Source organism: Pelophylax lessonae (genome assembly GCF_965119305.1).
Source record: "Pelophylax lessonae genome assembly, chromosome: 1".
Lineage (NCBI taxonomy): Eukaryota > Metazoa > Chordata > Amphibia > Anura > Ranidae > Pelophylax > Pelophylax lessonae.
Genome location: NC_138768.1, coordinates 842,890,517 through 842,914,042, shown reverse-complemented (window position 1 = coordinate 842,914,042; position 23,526 = coordinate 842,890,517). Strand labels below are relative to the sequence as shown.

At 46.5% G+C, this 23,526-nt stretch overlaps 1 protein-coding gene across 7 annotated transcripts in view; it reads right to left on the bottom strand.

Moving 5' to 3' along the window:
- SLC4A11 (solute carrier family 4 member 11) overlaps positions 1-23,526 on the bottom strand; it is a 283,124-nt gene that overhangs the window by 148,172 nt on the left and 111,426 nt on the right. For all 7 annotated transcript variants that reach the window (XM_082263398.1, XM_082263400.1, XM_082263403.1 and 4 more), the window contains exon 3: positions 12,773-12,931. In XM_082263398.1, coding sequence (XP_082119524.1) covers positions 12,773-12,931 — 159 coding nt within the window. The remainder of the gene's footprint in view (positions 1-12,772; positions 12,932-23,526) is intronic.

Here is a 23,526-nt window from a genome sequence, read left to right as displayed (position 1 = left end):
TTTAACGGACAATTGCTCGGTTGTGCGATGCTGTACCTAAACGAATTTGACGTCTTTCCCCACAAACAGAGCTTTCTTTTGGTGGTATTTGATTACCTGTGCGATTTTTACTTTTTGCGCTATAAACAAAAAACTGAATTTTTGTAAAATCTTACCTGTAAAATTCCTTTCTCTGAGTCCTCCGACAGTCGCCGCCTCCTCTAAGTCATCACCATTGGGTATTGACTTCCGCTCCGCAGAAGTCATCACCATTGGGTATTGACTTCCGCTCCGCAGGAGTAGCTAGGCATAAGACTTAGTCAAAAAGAACAGAGGCATTTGCATATACACACCCATGGGGGCTGTCCCACTAGGTCAATACCCCCCTGCAGTGACCACTCCCAACTCAGTTTGGTAGCATAGCAGTAGGTAATAAGACAACAACCCCAAAAGAGGGGCGGGGGCAGCGACTGTCGGAGGACTCTGAGAAAGGAATTTTACAGGTAAGATTTTACAAAAATTCCGTTTTCTCTTACGTCCTCCGACAGTCGCCGCCTCCTCCAAGTCATCACCATTGGGATATCCCAAAGCAGTGTAGACATGAGGGGTGGGAGACGTAGAAAAGGCAATGCAGTACCCACATCAGAGAAAGGAACCTTACACGCACAATAAGAGAACCTTCTGGGCAACAGAAAACAAGGCTCAACAGGAGCAACAGCCCAGGAAAGCAACACCTTAGGGGATAACACCCCAACAGCCAGGAACCCACAAAAAAAAAAAAAAACAGAGGGGTCCTTCATTGCACTGCCGCACTGAGAACTTTGCGGCCAAAGGAGGTATCAGCCGACGCCAGAACATCTACCTTGTAGAATATGGAAAAAGTGTTCACCGACGACCAAGTCGCAGCCTTGCACACCTGGGTCACCGAGGCCCGATGCCAATAGGCCCAGGACGCACTCACAGATCTGGTAGAGTGCGCCTTAACAGGGAAGGGTGGAACCCGTTCCTTCAAGGCATAAGCCTGTTCAATGGTATGTCTGATCCATTTGGCAATAGTCGTTGCAGACGCAGCCATGCCCTTCCGAGGTCCCTCAGGAAGGACAAAGAGGGAATCCGTCTTCCGAAAGGACTCCGTAGACGACAGGGAAACCCTGATCGCCCTGACCACATCCAAGGAATGCAGAGCAACCTCCTTAGGATGCTTAGGCTTCGTACAAAGCGAAGGCAGGACAATGTCCTCATTAAGGTGGAACTCAGAGACCACCTTAGGAAGAAAGGAGGGATGTGGATGCAAGACCACCTTATCCTTGTGAATCACCAAGTACGGAGAACGGTAAGACAACACCGCCAGTTCCGACACTAAGCGAGCCGAAGTGATCGCCACCAAAAAGGCAACCTTCTTAGACAGCAGAGGCAACGATATCTCCCGGATGTTTTCAAAGGGAGCACGCTGTAACACTGACAGAACCAAGTTCAGGTCCCATGGAGGCAAGGGCTCCTTCCTGGGAGGAGCCAAATGTCGCACACCTTGAATGAAGGTGCGAACCAGGGAATGAGACGCCACAGGGCGTTGGAAAAGAATAGCCAGTGCAGACACCGCTGGTCCACCCCCGACTGGAGGAAAGCCAACACTCTCGACACAGAGTACGAGCGAGGGGAGAACCCCCTTGACTCACACCAGGCAAAATAAGCCTTCCAGGTACGGTAATAGATTTTACCACAGGAGGTTTTCCTAGCCTTGACAAGGGTAGGGATGACCTCAGGGGAGAGACCCCTGTCCCTCAGGACCTGGGTCTCAACAGCCAGGGCGTTAAAGCCAGCGACTGTAAAGCAGGATGGAAGATTGGACTCTGAAACAGTAGATCTTCCCGCATTGGCAGCCGTCACTGCCAGGTGAACAACGTCGGCGTACCAGGACCGGCAAGGGCAGTCCGGCGCCACCAGAATCACCAGGTGCGGTTCGGAGGCCAACCTGCGGAGGAACCTGGATAGCAACTGAATCGGAGGAAAGGCATACATCAGACGATACTGATGCCAAGGGGCCACTAACGCATCCGAGGCGTCTGCCAGAGGATCGCGCGTTCTTGCCACGAACCTTTCCACCTTGTGGTTCAGCCGAGACGCGAACAGATCAACATCCGGGGATCCTCACTTCGCACACAGCATTTGGAAGACCTTCGGGTGTAGGGACCATTCCCCCTGGTCCAGGGTCTGGCGGCTCAGATAGTCGGCCTGCCAATTCTCCACACCCGGAATGTGAACTGCTGAAATTGCCGGGACATGAGTCTTGGCCCAAGACAAAATGTCGGTCACCGCTTGGGCACTCCTGGTGCCCCCTTGGTGGTTGATGTAAGCCACCGATGTAAAGACAGGTTGCCCAGGACTCCACCCCAGCCCGACAGGCTGGCATCCGTGGTAACCACTGTCCACAACAACGGACGGAAGGACTTGCCTTCCAACACCGCCGGGGACTGGAGCTACCACAGAAGAGCCAATCTGGTCTGACGACTCAATGAGACAATTGCGCGGTCGTGCGACGCCGCACCCAAACTAAATTTACGTCCTTTTTTTCCCCACAAACAGAGCTTTCTTTTGGTGGTATTTGATCACCTGTGCGATTTTTATTTTTTGCGCTATAAACAAAAAAAAAAAAGCGTACATTTTGAAAAAACAATATTTTTCACATTTTTTTATATGAAATTCACCCCCCCCCCCCCCATAAAAAATGTAAAAATCAAATTTTTTTTAAATTTTTGGCCAATTTGTTTTCTGCTACCTAGGTTTGGTAAAAAAAAAAAAAATCACAATAAGTGTATTTTGATTGGTTTGCGCAAAAGTTATTGCGTTTACTAACTAAGGGAAAGATTTGTCATTTTTGGTGTTTTTTTTTTTTTTTTTTTTTTAACGAGTAATGGCGGCGATCTGCGATTTTTTTGCGGCATTGCGACATTGCGGTGGACAGATCGGACCCTTGACTGACATTTTGACACTTTTGGGGGTACCAGTGACATTACTGCATCAGTGCTATAAATATGCACTGTTACTGTAAAAATGACACTGGCAGGGAAGGGGTTAATTTTATTGGAGAGGGAGGGGTTAATGTATGCCTGGTGCTTACTAACGTGTGGGGGGGGGGGGGGAGGGGACTGTGTGACACAGGGACAGATCGCAGGTTCAGCTATGCTGAACCCTGCAATCTGTCCCTGCCTGTCACTTAGGAGACCCCCCCCCCCCGCTTTGTTTACACAAGCGGGCGGATCTCCAAACTCTATTCCCCGACGATCGGGGAAGAGCAGCGGTGATCACTGCCGCTCCTCCCCTGGCCCGACTCCCGCTGTGACTGAATACAGCGGGAGCGAGCCTCCGGCGGCGCGCGTGCGGCGCCCACAAGGGGAGGAGTCCAGCGACGTAACCACTTTGCCGCAGTAGAGCTCGAGTGAGCGGTCGGGCAAGTGGTTAAGCATATTCATGCGTTAGAGAACGGCCCAGTCAAAGTCCAGACCTAAATCCAATTAAGAATCTGTGGCAAGACTTGAGAGCTGACAGAGCTGGAGCGATTATGAAAAGAAGAATGGGCAAACCTTTCACTCTCTAGATGTGCAAAGCTGGTAGAGACATCCCCAAAAAGACTTGCAGCTGTAATTGCAGCTAAAGGGGGTTCTACAAAGTATTGACTCAGAGGGGGGCCGAATACAAATGCACGCCACACTTTTCACATATTTTATACTTGTATACCAAACAACTTGGTAATATATTGTGTATTTGTGCACCAAAAAAAAAATTATATCTATCTATCTATCTATCTATCTATCTATCTATATCCCCTTGGGCCTTAATGCTGATTGGTCACATATATGCAGTCGCCCTGTGTAAACAACTAACCATGCCGATAGCGGGCTCCCTGCACACTCCCAGCACGGTAGCCGACGGGCTCAGTAAGCTCCTAATGCATACTTGCAATCAGCTTTCTGATCATGTGATCGTTGGGACACCCAATCACAGAGGTCACATGACCTGAATGTCTGCCTCCCAGCTTTTAGAACTCTTAAAGGGCTCGGAGGCAGTGGGCAGGAAGGAGTTAATGTGCTTTTACTGAAATTTTATGCTTGATAAATCATTGTGCTAATATCGTGTGACAAAATTACTTTACTACCATTTTATCCTTCAATTATTCAGAAAATAATGTAGTAATGTTCAGGCCTAAAATTATTTACTTTAGGGGAGTGTGCAAAAAGCAAAAAAACGGCTCTGGCAGCGAAACTATTAATAACCTGTGTGACCGTCATGTAGATGTAAGTGAGGCAGGCGGTTAGGTCAGCACGTGGGGGTAACGCAGGAACGAGGTGTTCTCCACAGAGAACTGTAAAGTCTGAGCCCCCCCCATAAACACATCAAAGGGCGCGGAGTCTGACTTGTGGGAGGGGAGGCCGCTGTCTGCATTGTCTACCTCGTGGTAAACAAGCTGCGGCATTGTCATCAGGAATCTATTGTGAGCAGGCTGCGGCTCCGTGAACTCCAGACCTCCTGCCGCTCGCTGGTGATCTCTGAGGGATTCACAAAAAGCTCTCCGCGTGAAGCCTCCACACAACGCCGTGCATGACCAGGAGCGGCTGCCGGCGACATACCTTCTGCAACAAATAAAGCCAAACTTCAGACACATTGAAGGGCGCATTATAAAACTAGGACAGGCTGACCGGGCCGTTTCTGTATTTGTGCACCAAAAAAATTGCACAAAACCTTTTTTCTCTTATTTTAACATTTTACTTTTAAGTTTGTTTTTTTTTTTTTTTCTTTTTTACAATTTATTAATCTTTTTTAATCTTAACTACTTTAAGACCAGAAGGATTTGCCCCCTTAATGACCAGGTCCTATTTTGCGATTCGGCACTGCGTTACTTTAACTGACAATTGCGCGGTCGTGCAACGCTGTACCCAAATAAAATTGACGTCCTTTTATCCCAGAACTAGAGCTTTCTTTTGGTGGCATTTGATCACCTCAGCGATTTTTATTTTTTTTGCGCTATAAAAATCAATTTTTTTTTTTAACATTGTAGGCCAATTTGTTTTCGGCTACATATTTTTGTTAAAAAAAAAAAAAATTGCAATAAGCGTATTTTGATTGGTTTGCGCAAAAGTTATCAAGTCTACTAACTACGGGAAAGATTTATGTCATTGTTTATGTTTTTTTTTTTTTTTTCACTAGTAATGGCAGCGATCTGCGATTTTTAGTGGGACTGCGACATTGCGGCGGACAGATCGGACCCTTGACTGACATTTTTGACACTTTTGGGGGTACCAGTGACATTACTACAATTATCAGTGCTAAAAATATGTACTGTTATTGTAATAATGACACTGGCAGGGAAGGGGTTAAATGTGAGCCTAGGGGAGTGATTCTAACTGTGGGGGGGTCGTGGCTTCTGAAATGACCATAGAGACATGTGATCCTATATTGAAGGATCACATGGGCTCTACGGTCATTGCAGGAAGAAGAACCATCAGCTGTGTTCACAACAGCCAATCGTCCTCTCTCAGTGGGGGAACGATTGCGGGCATCGACTTCCACGCTGCCGAGTGGGGGCGGGAGCGTGCTGGCGGCGGAGCACACTCGCCCCCTAGCTTCCTGTGCGCGACCGACGTAGACCTACGTTGGTTTGCGCAGGAGAGACACTCTGCCGCAGTAAAAAGGCGGTGGGTGGTCAAAAGTGGTTAAAACCTAATTTCAGACTGAGTGGACCCAGTAGCATCATCACGTGTCTCTGTGCTGCTCTATGCAATGTAGGCAGATCATGTCTGGTAAGGGGAGCTGGCAAAGGGTTGTACATAGCTTCCAGAAAACACCACAGCACCCTGCCCCAAGTACTCCTCTCAACAGCCCTCTGGGCTTATTCAAGCAGTTGGCTGGCTCTTACCAGGAGATCTACAAATACCTTGACGGGTGGAGGTTAGGCTAGTTATTGAAGGTTGGAATCTCTGCCAATTCAGTAGGGACTGGCTCAGATTCGAACCTGCTGAGCTCCTCCATGCCTCTTATCAGTTTGGTTGCTCTTCTCTGCACTTTCTCCAGTTCCCCGATATCCCTCTTAAGAACTGGTGCCCAAAACTGAACTGCATATTCCAGATGAGGTCTTACTAATGATTTGTACAGGGGCAAAATGATATCTCTCTCTCTGGAGTCAATGTCTCTCCTAATACAAGAAAGGACTTTGTTTGCTTTGGAAACCGCAGCTTGGCATTGCATGCTATTAAGCGGAGGAGGATCTGGGTGTTCTGGTAGATCCTAAGCTTAATAGCATGCAATGCCAAGCTGGTGTTTCCAAAGCAAGCAAAGTCCTTTCTTGTATTAGGAGAGACATGGACTCCAGAGACAGAGATATCATTTTGCCCCTGTATAGATTAGTAAGACCTCATCTGGAATATGCAGTTCAGTTTTGGGCACCAGTTCTTAAAATGGATATCGGGGAACTGGAGAAAGTGCAGAGAAGGGCAACCAAACTGATAAGAGGCATGGAGGAGATCAGCTATGAGAAAAGATTAGAGGAAATTAATTTCTCCTTCTCCGCTATGGATTCCCCCAGTTGTACTCCCCCTAGTATGTATGATGCATGCATATTTTTAGCCCCAAGTGCATAACTTTACATTTATCAACATTACCTTATATGGGCAGGCTAATTGTACCAGGTTCATCGATGGAGTGATCAACTGGGATACAATCAGCATATTTATTGCCAGCAACTATAGCCACTAAATTACTATGTTTTCCTGGCCTGGACAGCTCCCCGCACCCAGCCCCCCCCCCCCTCCCCCACTGGAAGGGCACAATAGCTCTAAGGGAGGGAGTCCCCAAACACTGACTTGTGTTGATGGGGGGAGTCAAGCGATTTTCTTTCCTGCAACCCATAGGTAGTTGCAGGAAAGAAAATCACACAATCTATGGCCTGGTTTTAGTCTGGAGGAGTAGGTGCCCCTGGGCAGGCGGTATTTGCATGCAGACCACCATTAGTAACACCCGCATGCAATTGCTGGACCTTAATGATTAAAAAATCTGTAAAATCCAATAAGTGAAAGGGGCAGTCCAGGGATGGTCAGGCTGGATGATGCTGAATGATATCCTCCAGCAAGGAAATGAGGCGGGCTCTGACTTGCTGCAACTACTAATGCACATGGTGAGAAGCTCACAGTGTGCAGAGGAAGCCATTTGAGTCCAGGAGAGGAGCCTGTACAACTGTGCAAGACTGAAAGTAAAGGCTGGGGGTCAGATTTAAAGTGATCAGCTGATGTCAGAGGAGCCTCCCCACACATCTATGTCATGGTAGGTTCACTTTAAGAAAGCAGAGAGCAGACAAATTTATTTCAGTGGGTGTCGGCATGTGTTTTCCATCTGGCGCACCACGGGAATTAGAGCGAAAATACTGCATTATTCATATGGCAGATAAGTGCTGGTGGTAAACAAAACAACGGCGGCAAACGTTGACAAAAGCCCGGCTAATGACAGCAATAATAATAAGTCCGATAAAAGGAGTCACAATGATAGTGAGGACAAAGGAACAGGAGAACGATTCACTGTCCTACAAAACACATCAGTCCTGGGTGGAAAGCTGCAGACTGAATCCTCCAGCAGGTACTTATATCTCCTGGACGAGGAGATTGCTTCACCTGGGTTCCCAGCTCCGCCCACCTGCCACACCCATGTAATACACAGGTGCAGCTGCAAAAGGGGTGGGCTTTAACACCCAGACACTGCACACACTACATTGTCAAAAGTATTGGGACGCCTGCCTTTACACACACATGAACTTTAATGGCATCCCAGTCTTAGTCAGTAGGGTTTAATATTGAGTTGACCCACCCTTTGCAGCTATAACAGCTTCAACTCTTCTGGGAAGACTGTCCACAAGGTTTAGGAGTGTGTCTATGGGAATGTTTGACCATTCTTCCAGAAGTGCATTTGTGAGGTCAGGCACTGATGTTGGATGAAAAGGCCTGGCTCACAGTCTCTGCTCTAATTCACCCTAAAGGTGTTCTATCGGGTTGAGATCAGGACTCAAGTTCCTCCACCCCAAACTCACTCCTCCATGTCTTCATGGATTTTGCTTTGTGCAGTGGTGCGCAGTCATGTTGGAACAGGAAGGTGCCATCCCCAAACTGTTCCCACAAAGTTAGGCGCATGAAATTGTCCAAAATGTCTTGGTATGCTGACACCTTAAAGAGGCTGTAAAGTCTCTTATAACTTGTACCTACAGGTAAGCCTTTAAAAATTTATAATAACTTGCACCGAAAATTTACTTTTAAAAAATGCAGCCGATGACGTCATCGGTGCATGCGCTCGAGGGAACGGCCACTCATGCTGTTCCTTCAGAGCTCTGTGCCATGCGCCGGAGTGATATCATCGCGCCTCTAGCCAATCAGATGGCCGGAGGATGCGAACCAAGACGGCCGAACATGTAGGTCGTGTCCCTGCTGAGCGGACGGCACTGTGGGGGGGCTTCGTTCTAAGGTAAGCATTTCATAATGAGCTAGTATGCGATATGCGATACATACGTCTTAGAGGGTTTTTTTTTTTGTTGTTGGTTTACAACCGCTTTAAGAGTTCCCTTTACTGTACCTAAGGGGCCAAGCCCAACCCCTGAAAAACAACCCCCACACCATAATCCCCCCTCCACCAAATGCTTTGGACCAGTGCACAAAGCAAGGTCCATAAAGACATGGATGAGTAAGTTTGTGGTGGAGGAACTTGACTGGACAGAGTCCTGACCTCAACCCGATAGAACCCGTTGGGGATGACCTATAGCAGAGACTGTGAGCCAAGCGTTCTCGTCCAACATCCGTGGCTGACCTTACAAATGAACTTCTGGAAGAATGGTCAAACATTCCCATAGACACACTCCTAAACCTTGTGGACAGCCTTCCCAGAAGAGTTGAAGCTGGTGAAAAGGGTGGGCCAACTCAATATTGAACCCTACAGACTAAGACTGAGATGCTATTAATGTTCATGTGCATGTAAAGGCAGGCGTCCCAATACTTTTGACAATATAGTGTATGAGTCACTGAGCCGCCAATGTTTCTGCGCTGAGAGCATGCTTACAGCACAGGGACCAAGCTGCCAAACAGTTATTGGTCCCCCAATAATGATCGGTATCCGACAGGACCGTCTCCCAATTATGTGACCACTGTGACAGCCAATCAGTGGTTACATGATTGCCAATCCTTACTACCCATTAATACCCCCCCCCCCCCCTCTGGGACGATGGGGTGGGCAGGAAGGAATTAGACTGCAAAGTTACCCTCAGGCATGAGAGGACAGCTAAAAACTCCCGGATTTCTGGGGGGGCCTCCTGACCCAACCCAGGTAAAGTGAAGGTAAACCCCAAGGCCCCTTTCACATGGGCTTTCCGACTAGATCTGCCTGTGAGGCTTTCAGGAGGACCTGATCGGATGTTCCATTCAACACTATGGGGCAGCGGACGTTAGCGATGACATGTCTGCTGACAACCGCTGCTCTCCGATCCGGCTTGTGAGATCCAGACGGATGGTAGCCCTATTTTCCATCCGTCTGGGGGATCACCTGTCCATTTTCATTCGATCTCCCCATAGAGGATAGCGGGGTTCTGACAGCTCCATCTCAGCACAGTGAGCAGAGATGAACCAGTCAACCGTCTGCTCAGCGGCTCAGCATAGCAGAGTCCGCCGGGCGGAACACCCGTCTGAAAAGACCCTAAGGCCTGCTTAAAGTACAACTATTTTTTATTTTAGTTTTGGAGTGGAGAGAGGGATTAGAACCCTTGTCAGTTTTTTTTTTTTTTTGCTGTCTGTGCCCCCTCATTAGGGAGATTCACCCTCTATTTATCCTGATTACCAATATCATTGAAAGTGGAAGAAAATCCCAAATTTTGGGTAGTCCCCAGAAAAGTAAGAGTGTGGAAATCTTCCAATGGGGACACCAATTGGTGACCTGGGAGTACCCAAGGAATTGCCGTTATTTGCAGGGATTTCCTCTCACTTCCTGTTTGGTTATGGGACAGGAAGTGAAGGGAAATCTCTGCAATGGGACACAGATGGGGAAAAATAAATCTGGCAGAGATTACAACCCTCCCTTACTCTATCTGAAAAAAAAAAAGTTTAAGCCTCCCATAGGAATAAATTAGAGGATGAGACTGAATGTAGGTCTACACAAGTACTTGCATAAACGCATGCCTCTGGATTAAGAATTTCTGGACTGGCACAGAACAAGAAGTAGAAGCAGAAACCGGCTGCTGATGACGTTATGTTTAAAAATGGCAACACGGATTGCAGAGCCCAGAGTGGTGAAGGACCTGGGGGAAAGGGGAAAGCAAAGAAAGAGCTGTGAAAAGAGGGTAAGCCCCCGTTCACATGCAGGCGACGCTACTTCGCACCGTGACCTCGGAGCGGCCGCCACGGACTTCATAACATTGAAGTCTATGGCGGTCGCCTCCTGGTCGCCCCAAAGAAGCTCCGGACCCTTTTTATAAGTCGGAGCGACATGTGTCGCTCCTATTAGAACGGGTCCGCAGCTTCCCTATGGGAGGCGACCTACGGCGACCTGTGAGGCGACCAGTGTGAACGGGGGCTAAATATTGCTCTCAACAATAATATTCACAAAAAGTGCTTAAGTGCGTAAATATATAAATAAATAAAGTAAATAAAAGCTGGTATACAAAAAGTCCAACAACGCTTAAAAACCATAAGTAGCTAAAAAAAAACACAACAATGGATAAAAGCACAAAACCAGCTTATATGCATAAATACATAAATAAAGTCCTTTGAGTGCTTAAAAATCAAGGTGATTGAATAGTTAATCGCAGCAATGTTTATAAGCTTAGACTTGATAGAAGTGATGTGAAACCTTCACCTACACACCTTCACCCAGTGCTCTTAATAAATACTCCTTACCAGAAGGATATGACCCCTTGATTATAGGGGGTCGCAATCAGCATTAGTATCCACAATAACTCCAGGCCATCCTTGTCACTGTCTTCTCACCAACAAAGGGATGTGACCAGGTATTTATGGAGCTCCGATTAAAGGACATCCAAATGCAATAAAAAGACGACTGATGGTGCAGTATGCCAGTATAAATCAACAATTTAATGATAAAATTGCACTTAATCCATATCGCACAGGGGATCCCGATGACGTCAGCACGGCCTGACGAAACGTGAGTCGGGAGCGTGAGACCGTAGACTTCCGGGTTGGCGGAACGCAGGCGCGGCGTTCCATTCACCAAACCTAACGATATTGTGATTGCTATAGAAGGCGGACTGTTTGTGCGATATGGAGTAAGTGCAATTTTATCATTAAATTGTTGATTATACTGGCATACTGCACTATCAGAGTCTTCTTTTTATTGCATTTGGATATCCTTTAATCGGAGTTCCATAAATACCTGGTCACATCCCTTCGTTGGTGAGAAGACAGTGACAAGGATGGCCTGGAGTTATTGTGGATACTAATGCTGATTGCGACCCCCTATAATCAAGGGGTCATATCCTTCTGGTAAGGAGTATTTATTAAGAGCACTGGGTGAAGGTGTGGAGGTGAAGGTTTCACATCACTTCTATCAAGACTACGCTTTTAAACATTGCTGCGATTAACTATTCAATCACCTTGATTTTTAAGCACTCAAAGGACTTTATTTGTTTATGTATTTATGCATAGAAGCTGGTTTTGTGCTTTTGGCTCCGTTCACATGTCAGCGTATGGATCGCGGGCAGAACCGCCACGGTTCCGCCTGCGATCCGGAGATTATTGCAAATCGCGGGACGCCTGTGCGTTGCCCGTTGATTTGCAATAGCCCCCCAAACGCTGAGCGATGTTGCCGCGATTTCCGCCTGCCGAATCGCGGTAACATCGCGCCAAAAAAAAACCGCGGGACGCAATACGCTCCAAAGAAGCTCTTGTACTTTTTTGTGCGTAATGCGTCCCGCGATTTTTTTTTGCGCGATGTTACCGCGATTCGGCAGGCGGAAATCGTGGCAACATCGCTCAGCGTTTGGGGGGCTATTGCAAATCAACGGGCAATGCACAGGCGTCCCGCGATTTGCAATAATCTCCGGATCGCGGGCGGAACCGCGGCGGTTCTGCCCGCGATCCATACGCTGACATGTGAACGGAGCCTAAATCCATTGTTGTGGTTTTTTTTAGCTACTAATGGTTTTTAAGCATTGTTGGACTTTTTGTATACCAGCTTTTATTTACTTTATTTATATATTTACGCAGTTAAGCACTTTTTGTGATTATTATTGTTGAGCGCAATATTTACCCTCTTTTCACATTTATCACGTTATATACGTTTTGTTTGCTGCTTGCAGTGCGGAAGTGATTCCCACAAACCACATATTCACATATAATTATTTATCTAAATTATTTAATATTTATAATTTATAAAAAGTGATAGCACAGCACTAATTAGTGCATTTTGTGCAATCAATATCCACTTGCGCAGTTCATTTTGGTATATCAAAAGAGCTGTGTTCCTATTGGTGAATTTATTGGTTTCCCTAAAGAAAGGGGGAAGGAGAACCAATTTAATGTGCACATAGCCTCTAATCTCAATGTGGAAAACGTATTAGCAAAAATACCATCAGGCTCACATTTTTCAATGACAAGCGCATAATGCAATAAAAAAAACAAGGATAATCCAGCTAGGAAGTACTTGGTTAGCGCACACCTATCTGACCACACATGAAGCCTATGAACACCTTCACTGATGAGGACACATGAATCAGAACATGTATGGCCAGCTGCTGGAAAGATGAGGAACAGTCCTGACCCACCTGTGGTACTCTGTGGTCCTTCTAGGTTAACATTGACGAAGAATCGAATGCTCTCTCCAGATACTATGGAGGAATGTACGGTATCAAACAGCTCTTCTCCTCCACCTTCCTCTTGTTCTTTGGGGTCACAGCCGTCATCAGTGTCACATTTAAGGTAACCTGGAAATCAAGCATAAATGTTAGACAGAAGATCATCCAGTATCAGTGCAGACATTCTCAAGAAAGAAAACGACTCAAACGAGTAAAACCAAATACTATGAGTGAAACAATACGCTTTTTTTTCCTGGTCGTCTGTAATGGCAGCTCTAGGAAATGGAAAATGCAGGTCTAAAGGAGCCTTAGTAAAGTTGGTTAATATTATGTACCAATATAAGTTTCTACAAACATTCAACAAGTGTAGAAAAGATTGATGTTTTTTTTTTCTTTTAGAACTATTTTGGACAATCTAAAGTTGAAGCAAACCTTAAATCCTTCAAAATGTTCCCAAAGTATCATAGATACCAACTTGCTGTTCAATTCAGGCTTCTTTATGACCACGTTGGGAGCTCAAGTCAGCAGACATGGTATGCAAATATTGACCACGTCACATGGTTAAAGCCTCGTACACACGCACAGATTGTTGGCCGACCGATCGGCCGTCTTTTGTCCAGTCTTGTTGTGTTCTAGACGGCACACAAATTTTGTCGGCCAACAACAACCAACTGCAGAAGTGATGTCATGTGATGGTTTACTTTCCGTGTGTTTTTTCTTCTCTGAGCATGCCCAGTCTTGCTCATCACATTTTGGTCTGCCGAAATCTGTACTGACTGAAGAACAATCGGCCGTTCTGGTGACGGCCAACAAAAATTTTATAGAATGCACACCAGATTTTGTTCGGCCGAAAAGTCGCAGTCGGTTGTCGGAAGCATCATGCTAACAAGCCGACAATCGGCCGATTGGACGTTGGCTGAAAATTCACGGCCAACAATCGGTGCATGTGTACGAGGCTTTAGAGTCCACTCTAAATCCTCCCTGTTCCCATCTGCCCTTCATTAGATGCATGGTCTCATTTGCCAATAGTGAGGGGAGGGAAAAGAAGGGAGAACCAGGGAAACTGGATCAAATTTCCAAGACAATTTCCAAGACCTCAACCCTGGTCCTCGGGGCCCACTAACAGGCCAGGTTTGCAAGATAACTGAATTATATCCCAGGTGATATAATTTGCTGCTCAGTGATTGCAGTACTCTAGTCAGCATCTCCCCAAGGTAATACTTAAAATCTGGCCTGTTATGGCACTTTTCCACTGCAAGTACCGGCTCAGCTCTACTCGGCCCGGTTTGCTTTTTGACTGCTGGTATCGCATGGTACGGTGTTGGAACGGTTCGGGACGGTACGGTATGGTTTTCCACTAAAGTAGTACTAAAGTTAAGTGGGTGGGATAACAACGGGGTGGGTGGGATTCTCTGACCAATCAGTGACTAGTAGTGACTGCATGCAAAGGATTGTGGGATATGGTACTGGGTATGGTACCTCTTGGAACCACAATCGAGGTGGTACTGTTTTTGAGAGCCGTACCGTTCGGTTCCATGCAGTGGAAAAGCGCCACCGTACCGTACCAAACCGTTCCTACACCGTACCATGCGGTACCAGCAGTGGAAAAGCGCCGCCGTACCGTACCGAACCGTTCCTACACCATACCATGCGGTACCAGCAGTGGAAAAGCACAAACGCGAGCCGAACCGTTCGGTTCCATGCAGTGGAAAAGCGCCATTAGTGGGCCCTGAGGACCGGAGTTGAGGACCACTGTCCTAGATCATCATAAAAACATTACCTCCCAGACCCAGAAGGTAGCTGCAAAACTAGTGGCCCTTAAGAAACCTGACCTCAAGAACATTCTAGTCCAGGGTTTGTCAATCATAGTTCCATGGAACCCTATGAGGTTGCTAGGGGTTCCTTGAGCAATTTTTTACTCTCAAAAGCATTTCACTGACACCACTGATCTTTTTAGCCATCTGTTAGGGGATAATTCTTCCCATAGATCCCAAGTGTAAGGAACATTCTTCCCACTGACCATCACACTAACGTATCATGAGTTGTAGATCTAGTCATTTTTAGCAGAGGTTGCCAGAGACCGGAAAATATTATTTCAAGGGTTCCTCTGTGATAAGTTTGAGGAGGGCTGCTCTAAGCACTGCCTCTTGTATCATATGTACAGTACATAAGTATAACTAAGGGGTCAGGCTGTGGAAGAGTTTGGATTATTAGGTGTTCACTAGGTAGTGAAAAAAGCACGTAGCAGTCGTGTGAAACGTATCTACTGTCCTACCCTACCGTGTACCACTTATGTGAATAAAGAACTTTTCTTCATTGGATTCTGTGGTGGTGTGCGACCATTTTCTTCTTTCATGCTTCTCCTGGTGGCGAGCCAAGGTTCAGCACCCACCTTGAATCGTGGACTTTGACTAGCCTGAGCAGTGTTATCTCTCTTTATTGTACATGTTCATGCACACATAGGTGTTTACAGGCATAAAAAAAGAGGAGCATTTAAACAATTGCGTTCAGGAGAGGAACTTTTGGACAGAAAAAATGCTTGATTAGCCTAAAAACAAATTTAAATGCATCTAAATGCACCTAAATGCACAATGCCTTAAGAGCTTGAGCATTCATTCATTCCAAAGGCCAAAAAATGTATATTCTGACTAATGAAATTCAAAAAACGCTCACACTTGATGCACCTAAACATGTATGTGATTCGAGGCTTTAGTAGCATTTAAAGTGATTGTAAAGTCTTTTTTTTTTTTTTTTTTTTTTTTTATAAACAGGTTATACTTACCTCCTCTGTGCAGCTGGTTTTGCACAGAGTGGCCCAGATAATCCTCCTCCTGGGTCCCTGGCTGGAGCTCCTGGCCCCTCCCTCCTGTTGAGTGCCCCCACAGCAAGCAAGGTGCTGTGGGGGCACCAGAGCCGAATTAAAGCTCTGTGACCAGACAAAGTCAAGCCCTCCCACACATTCTCTCCTGATTGGCTGACTGACTTTGACAGCAGCAGGAGCCAATCATGTCGCGCTGCTGTCTTAGCCAATGAGGAGTGGAGTCCCGAGCAGCTGAGACACCCCTGTAACGTCGCTGGATAAAGATGGGCTCAGGAAAGTATTAGGAGGCTGCTGCACACAGAAGGTTTTTTATCCTAATGCATTTAGATAACAAAACCTCCTGCCTTTACAATCCCTTTAATAGGCAGGCAACGAGTGTTTAAGAAGTCCCAGCCCAATCAGTGCAAGGTGTTTGTAATGGCCCCTGCCAGCGCTACTTCTCTGGCCACTCCCTCTCCGACACTTTTTCGCTGCCCCCTTAAGCTTAGTCAGAGGCCCTCCAAGACTAAGCCCCAGTTAGCTGGGTGAAACGCATCAGTAGATGTGGTCAGAGGAGTATTGCTGGCTGAGGCCATTACAAACAACGCACACTCTTTGGGCTGGGGAGAGCAGCGTCCTAAATACTTAAATACTCAATACCGGTACCTCGTGTGTGCTTAAGTGCCAGGACCCCTACATCCGAGTGTACTCTTGCTTGGAGCTGCGGTGCAAAATTTGACAAGTCACACACTTTAAAAGCAGATTTTCTTCTGCCAGGTAGCAGAGCAAATGCCCCCCGTGTCCATGACCCACAAGAGCAACTGAGGAAAGCATAAACACAAGAGTCTTTGCTCCAAAGACCAGACATTATGGAGCTGAGAGTTCAAAATTGAATTAGAAGTACACACTATTAATAAATATTAGATGACTAAATGGCTATTCAATATTCCTACTAAGAACAATATGGTATCGGGAGCTTTGGCTCAAAGGCAGACTTGAGATTTAATCAGCTGGATAATAGGCCTACAGCTTTCAATTCTAAAGGCCAAAACACACACATTAATCTACAACAAAAAGCCATTTTCCAGAAAACAAAACACTCTGGAGATTGGGAAATGGTCTCCAGGGGTTGTTGTGAGTGTGTCGCTATGCGGTCCATGTACACTGGGATTGGTTCCCCGGCTAGAATGGGGGCATGGCAGCTATCGCAGACATTTGACTATTGTGTCATAATGCCGGCCTCTAAAAAGCAATGCTTGTTAATCCAACTGTTTGTTTAGCTCATCAAGATATGGCTGTCTGCCCAGCGGTGGAAAATAAACACCGAGCAAAGGAACTTTATCCCAGCGAGGGCGCAATTCCAAACAGCCAAGACGCCAGAAAACCCTTAAGGGCCATAGACAATAGGGGGTCGTATGACGCACTTAACCATTCTTAGGCATTCATGTTGGCCAGTTCTGCTCTAAGGACTAAGATTTCATGTTGGGCCTATGGAGAGAAGGGGGACCATGGACACCTCCAGTATCAGCTGATCAAAGGGATAACAGAAACCAGATATGTTTTTTTTTTTTTTAATATGTCCAATCAATATTCCGCTCAATAGGCCTTGGCTGGTGGTGTCTGCAGAAAGTGAAATACTCACTGGATCATTACCTGTTCCATGCATGACAAATATAAATGTCATCTTAAAAACAGGGGTTATAGGTCTTTTTCAGTGGCAACTAAAAATTACTTACAAAGCCGGACCTGCCCTCTCTCATCGCAGGCCCAGTCACCTTCCTGACATCACCTTCCTGACATCATGTAGGTGCTGGCCCTCCTCCCAGTACTAGGGTAGGCCCGCTGGAAGCTGAAGACAGTGTATGAAGTGAACTAACCCTACATGCCTCCTAAACTAAGGGGAAACCTCAGCTGTAGCACGTATGCATGTAAAAAAACACAGGCATTTCTGATGGTGCAAGATTTGGCAGCTAATCTGAGGTATAAAGATGCAGAAATTGGGGTGATCTGAGATGTGTGTGAAGGTGCAGGAATTGGCGGTGATCTTAGATGTCTCTGAAGGTGCAGAAATTAAGGTTGACCTGAGCTGCGAAGGTGGAGGAATTGAGGTTGACCTGAGCTGCGAAGGTGGAGGAATTGAGGTTGACCTGAGCTGTAAAGGTGCAGGAATTAGGTTGACCTGAGCTGTGAAGGTGCAGGCATTAGGTTGACCTGAGCTGTGAAGGTGCAGGCATTAGGTTGTCCTCAGCTGTGAAGGTGGAGGAATTAGGTTGACCTGAGCTGTGAAGGTGGAGGAATTAGGTTGACCTGAGCTGTGAAGGTGCAGGCATTAGGTTGACCTGAGCTGTGAAGGTGCAGGCATTAGGTTGTCCTCAGCTGTGAAGGTGGAGGAATTAGGTTGACCTGAGCTGTGAAGGTGCAGGAATTAGGTTGACCTGAGCTGTGAAGGTGCAGGATATAGGTTGACCTGAGCTGTGAAGGTGCAGGAATTAGGTTGACCCGAGCTGTGAAGGTGCAGGAATAAGGTTGACCCGAGCTGTGAAGGTGCAGGAATAAGGTTGACCCGAGCTGTGAAGGTGCAGGAATTAGGTTGACCCGAGCTGTGAAGGTGCAGGAATTGGGTTGACCCGAGCTGTGAAGGTGCAGGAATTAGGTTGACCCGAGCTGTGAAGGTGCAGGAATTAGGTTGACCCGAGCTGTGAAGGTGCAGGAATTAGGTTGTCCTGAGCTGTGAAGGTGGAGAAATTAGGTTGACCTGAGCTGTGAAGGTGCAGGAATTAGGTTGACCCGAGCTGTGAAGGTGGAGGAATTAGGTTGACCCGAGCTGTGAAGGTGCAGGAATTAGGTTGTCCTGAGCTGTGAAGGTGGAGAAATTAGGTTGACCTGAGCTGTGAAGGTGCAGGAATTAGGTTGACCCGAGCTGTGAAGGTGGAGGAATTAGGTTGACCCGAGCTGTGAAGGTGGAGGAATTAGGTTGTCCTGAGCTGTGAAGGTGGAGGAATTAGGTTGACCTGAGCTGTGAAGGTGCAGGAATTAGGTTGACCCGAGCTGTGAAGGTGCAGGAATTAGGTTGACCCGAGCTGTGAAGGTGGAGGAATTGAGGTTGACCTGAGCTGTGAAGGTGCAGGAATTGAGGTTGACCTGAGCTGTGAAGGTGCAGGAATTAGGTTGACCTGAGCTGTGAAGGTGCAGGAATTAGGTTGACCTGAGCTGTGAAGGTGCAGGAATTAGGTTGACCTGAGCTGTGAAGGTGCAGGAATTAGGTTGACCTGAGCTGTGAAGGTGCAGGAATTAGGTTGACCTGAGCTGTGAAGGTGCAGGAATTAGGTTGACCTGAGCTGTGAAGGTGCAGGAATTAGGTTGACCTGAGCTGTGAAGGTGCAGGAATTAGGTTGACCTGAGCTGTGAAGGTGGAGTAACTGGGGCTAACCGGAGATGTGAAGGTGCAGGAATTAGGGTTGATCTGAGGTGTGAAGGTGGAGCAACTGGGGCTGACCTGAGGTGTAAAGGTGCAGGGATTGGGATTGATCTGAGGTCAGAAGGTGCAGGAATCAAGGCAGATATTTTCCCTAGTAGAGTCCAGTGACATCACAGAGAATGCAGCCTATACATTCACTAGGACAAGTAAAATCAATAAAAATAGAAGCCTATCCAATCAGTATTTACTCGAGATCAAAAAGTTTACTGGGAATGTGGCTTATCAGTTCACTAAAGACCAGTGACCTTTCTGGGAATGTAGCCTGAACATTTGCTTGGTATAGGAGACCTCGCTAAGAATGAAGCTTAACCATTCACTAGAGACTAGTGATAACATTGATAATGCAGCCTAGTAAGCCACTAGTGACCAGTGACTTTGCTGGGAAGCAGCCTATTCATTCATCAGAGACCAGTAACAATACTCAGATGAGGCCTATTCATTCAATAGGGATCCATGATATCACCAGATAATGGGGCCTATCCATTAACCAGGGCCTATCCATTAACCAGAGCCTAGTAACTCCACTAGGAATGCAGGCTAACCATTCACTATTGGGGATCAACAGTATCACTGGGAATTACCCATCATTTAGAGACTAGTGGCTTTGCAGTCTGTACATTCACTGGGGATCAGTGATCTCGCCATGAAGCCTGCCTATTCACTAGAGACCAATGATATTACCGAGGAAACAGACTATCAATTTACTAGGGATCAGTGACATCATTGAGGATACAGCCTAACCATTCACTAGGAATTCGGTGACATCACTGAGGATACAGCCTATCATTTTACTAGGAATCAGTGACATCACTGAGAATACAGCCTATTTACTAGGGATCAGTGACATCACTGGGATTACACCTATCCATTTAGGAAGAATCGGTGACATAACTGAAGATGCAGACTGTCCATTTACTAAAGTTTAGTGACATCACTAAAATACACAAAAGTTCCAGGACTTACCTAAAATTGCTCTATAATCAAAACTATATTCCATTACATAAGCAGAAAATATTGTGCCCAAAGATGATTAGTGTCATGTATTCAGCACAGATCCCCATATATGGGGAACACCGTGCCATCGTCTAATTAGACCGGCTGTTGGGCGATCAAAGGAGCCGACATGTAATTAGTACAAATAACACAAGGAAATGCAAAGCAAGTGAGCCAAATACGGCCTGGAAATGTAGCAGGGTTGGATGGGAGAGCTTTGAAGGTGGCGGGGAAGAGGCGAGCACGGCGTAGGAGGTATTCCCAGCTGTGTCTTCCCAGAATGAGAGTGCATGCAGATTACCATTAGGAGACACCATCGCCGATTCTTAATTAAATTCTATGTTCTGTTACTTCATGGTTCTATGAACTGCACACCAATGATCGGAGTGCATAAACCTGTTCACCAAGGCCCCCATGAGACGTCTGAGGTGTGCATGCACATCATAGGAGAACCAGTCAGCCATTTACTGTATTAAAAGTCTTGTCTTACAGCAGGCAGAGCAACAGTCTGCTACAAGCCAAAAATAAAAATAAAAAAAATCCACTGTGAGACTTCCCGATTTAGTTTCACTTTGGTCCGGGTGCTCTAGGTCAGTGGTCCTCAACCCTGGCCTACAGGGCCCACTAACAGGCCAGGTTTGCAAGATAACAAATACATCATAGGTGATATCATTTGCTGCTCAGTGATTGCAGTACTCTAGTCTGCATCTCCCCAAGGTAATACTTAAAATCTGGCCTGTTAGTGGGCCCTGAGGACCTGAGTTGAGGACCACTGCTCTAGGTTTTATTTTGGAGAGGGAATGACAAGGAAGCTTTAACCACCGAAAAACCATTACTGCTCAGTCAGCCCTGCACTTTGAACAGTCCACTAGCAGCATGTTGTAAAGGATTAGAGGCCGTTCTAGCTCCGTGTTGCCTCTCCCTCTTTCCGTCTGAGTGCTGTTGTGCAAGTCTGCCGACCATGGGCTGTTAAACACAATCCTGGATGATACAGCAACCAGGAATGTGTTAACACCTGGTAAACCAACTGTTGGCTTGACGTTGGAAGTAATTACAGCCATCTGATAACTTCTACATACAATGGAAGGTACCCGATGCTCTGAAAGATGCTCAGAGCATCCTCTTTCATTAGCCCCTTGTGGCGGAGTTTTGTACTAATTTGTAAGTAGACTACCTTTTGTTGACAGACATTGCCATCCTTCGGCAATGATACTACCAGATATATATATTTTTTTTATATATATTTTTTGACATTTTTATTCTTTTGATAGAATAATGATTGCTTCTGCTCCTGAGTGTAGAAACACGAAACGCGTAGAGCATTACAGGATGCAATCCTCATGGACTATTCTCCCTACACCATATACATATGTCTGTCTCAATTATTTTCTTATTTTGGAATTCCAGTATTTAGACCACTGTGACACTGTACACCCTTTTAAGTCTTGGTCAGACTGATATCATCCATGCATGTTATATTGTATCTACATATTTTTAACAATGTCATTTGTTGTACTCCATAAAATCTATGAACATTTATATTCTTATGTCTTTGCTTTACAATCAGACTCAGTTTTATGCCTCACTCAAAGTCCCAACCCTTTCTTATTTGTCTTCGAATATTAGGGATGGAGATACAACGTACAGTGCTGTATTTTGGCCTAGGCCAACAAGGCCCAGGCCTAGGGCGGCACTTTGCAGGGGGCAGCAAAAAAGCCACCCCCCACCTGAGACTCTATTGGCTACTGGTTGCTAGAGCCGCCTCTCTCATCCCCCGCTCTCTCTCTTATCCCTCTCTCTCTTATCCCCCCCCCTCTCTCTCTTATCCCCCCCCCTCTCTCTCTTATCCCCCCCCCCTCTCTCTCTTATCCCCCCCCCCCTCTCTCTCTTATCCCCCCCCCTCTCTCTCTTATCCCCCCCCCTCTCTCTCTTATCCCCCCCCCCTCTCTTATTCCCCTCTCTCTCTCTCTCTCTTATTCCCCTCTCTCTCTCTTATCAAAAGGTTATTGAAACCCGTGAGTTTTGGGATTACCCTTACACCCCTCTCTCTCTCTCTCTTATCCCCCCTCTCTCTCTCTTATCCCCCCTCTCTCTCACCCCCCCCCTCTCCCTCATCCCTCCCTCTCAGCTCCTCTCACCCGTCCCCCCTCTTTCTCTCCCTCAACCACCCCCCCTCTCGTGAGATCTCAGGGGTTCATGCTGGGACTTTTAGTCCTTCAATTTTTAAGGGAGTCACATCCGTTAAAAAGGGAGTGGGGCAAATTTACATAGGATGGGGGGGGGGGGGCGCCCAATTTTAGTCTTGCCTAGGGCAGCACAAAACCAAAATACACCACTGACAACGTATAGTCGTAACCTCATTTAAAGTCCCAACCCCTCTCCATATATATATATATATACACACACACACACACACACACACGTCTCAGCCATGTAAACTGGTACATTCAGCTGGAGAGCTTGATCTTTTGAAAAAGAAGAGACTTGCTGGCTGAATCACCAGATGAAAATAAAGGAAAGAAAGCCTAAAAAGAAAACGAATGCAGCCAACACAGCTAAGAATTGGTAAGCTGCAATATAGCAAAGGTTTGCTTTGAAACACACTGGTGTGACTTGTCATGCGCTTTGACAGGTCAAATTGCATGATAATTTGCACCCCATCGTCGGCAATGGAGACGTTTAAATTGCTGCAAAAGCGACTTTGCAGTGCCGCACCGATTTGAAAAAGTAGTTCCTGCACTATTTTTGGCAATTTCAGGAATGACCTAAAAAGCACTGGAGTCAGGGGATGAGCATGACTATCCGGCAGATAACCAATGGCTGCCTCCGTCTCTGGAAATACAAGTCACCAAAGCCACTAATCACCTTTCTCTTTACGCCTCTAAGAAAATGCCGAATTCATGTAAATCAAACACGTTTTAACATTTCTGACTCCCTTTGATAACGGAATATCCTTGCGGCAAACAGTGAGAGAATACGGCCAACAAAGAAGGACGGCAAATGTTGGAATTCACATTCAGCCTTTACCTCCCACTGTACAGAAAGCCGATCCAGGAACCTTTCCAGAGCGGTAAATAATGGCAGCTTATCGTTCGGCGGTACAGAGGACGCCATTGTTCCCATGCGCTCAGCGCCACTCTGGGGAAAAGGCTTTATGGAATGGTCACAAACAGCACAGACTGCGGCGGCGCTGATAAAAGCCCGCAAAACGCGCGGCACATCTGTCACTGGGCTGCTAGGGGAGAACATTTCAGGAACCTTTCCAGAGCGGTAAATAATGGCAGCTTATCGTTCGGCGGTACAGAGGACGCCATTGTTCCCGTGCGCTCAGCGCCACTCTGGGGAAAAGGCTTTATGGAATGGTCACAAACAGCACAGACTGCGGCGGCGCCGATAAAAGCCCGCAAAACGCGCGGCACATCTGTCACTGGGCTGGTAGGGGAGAACGTTTCA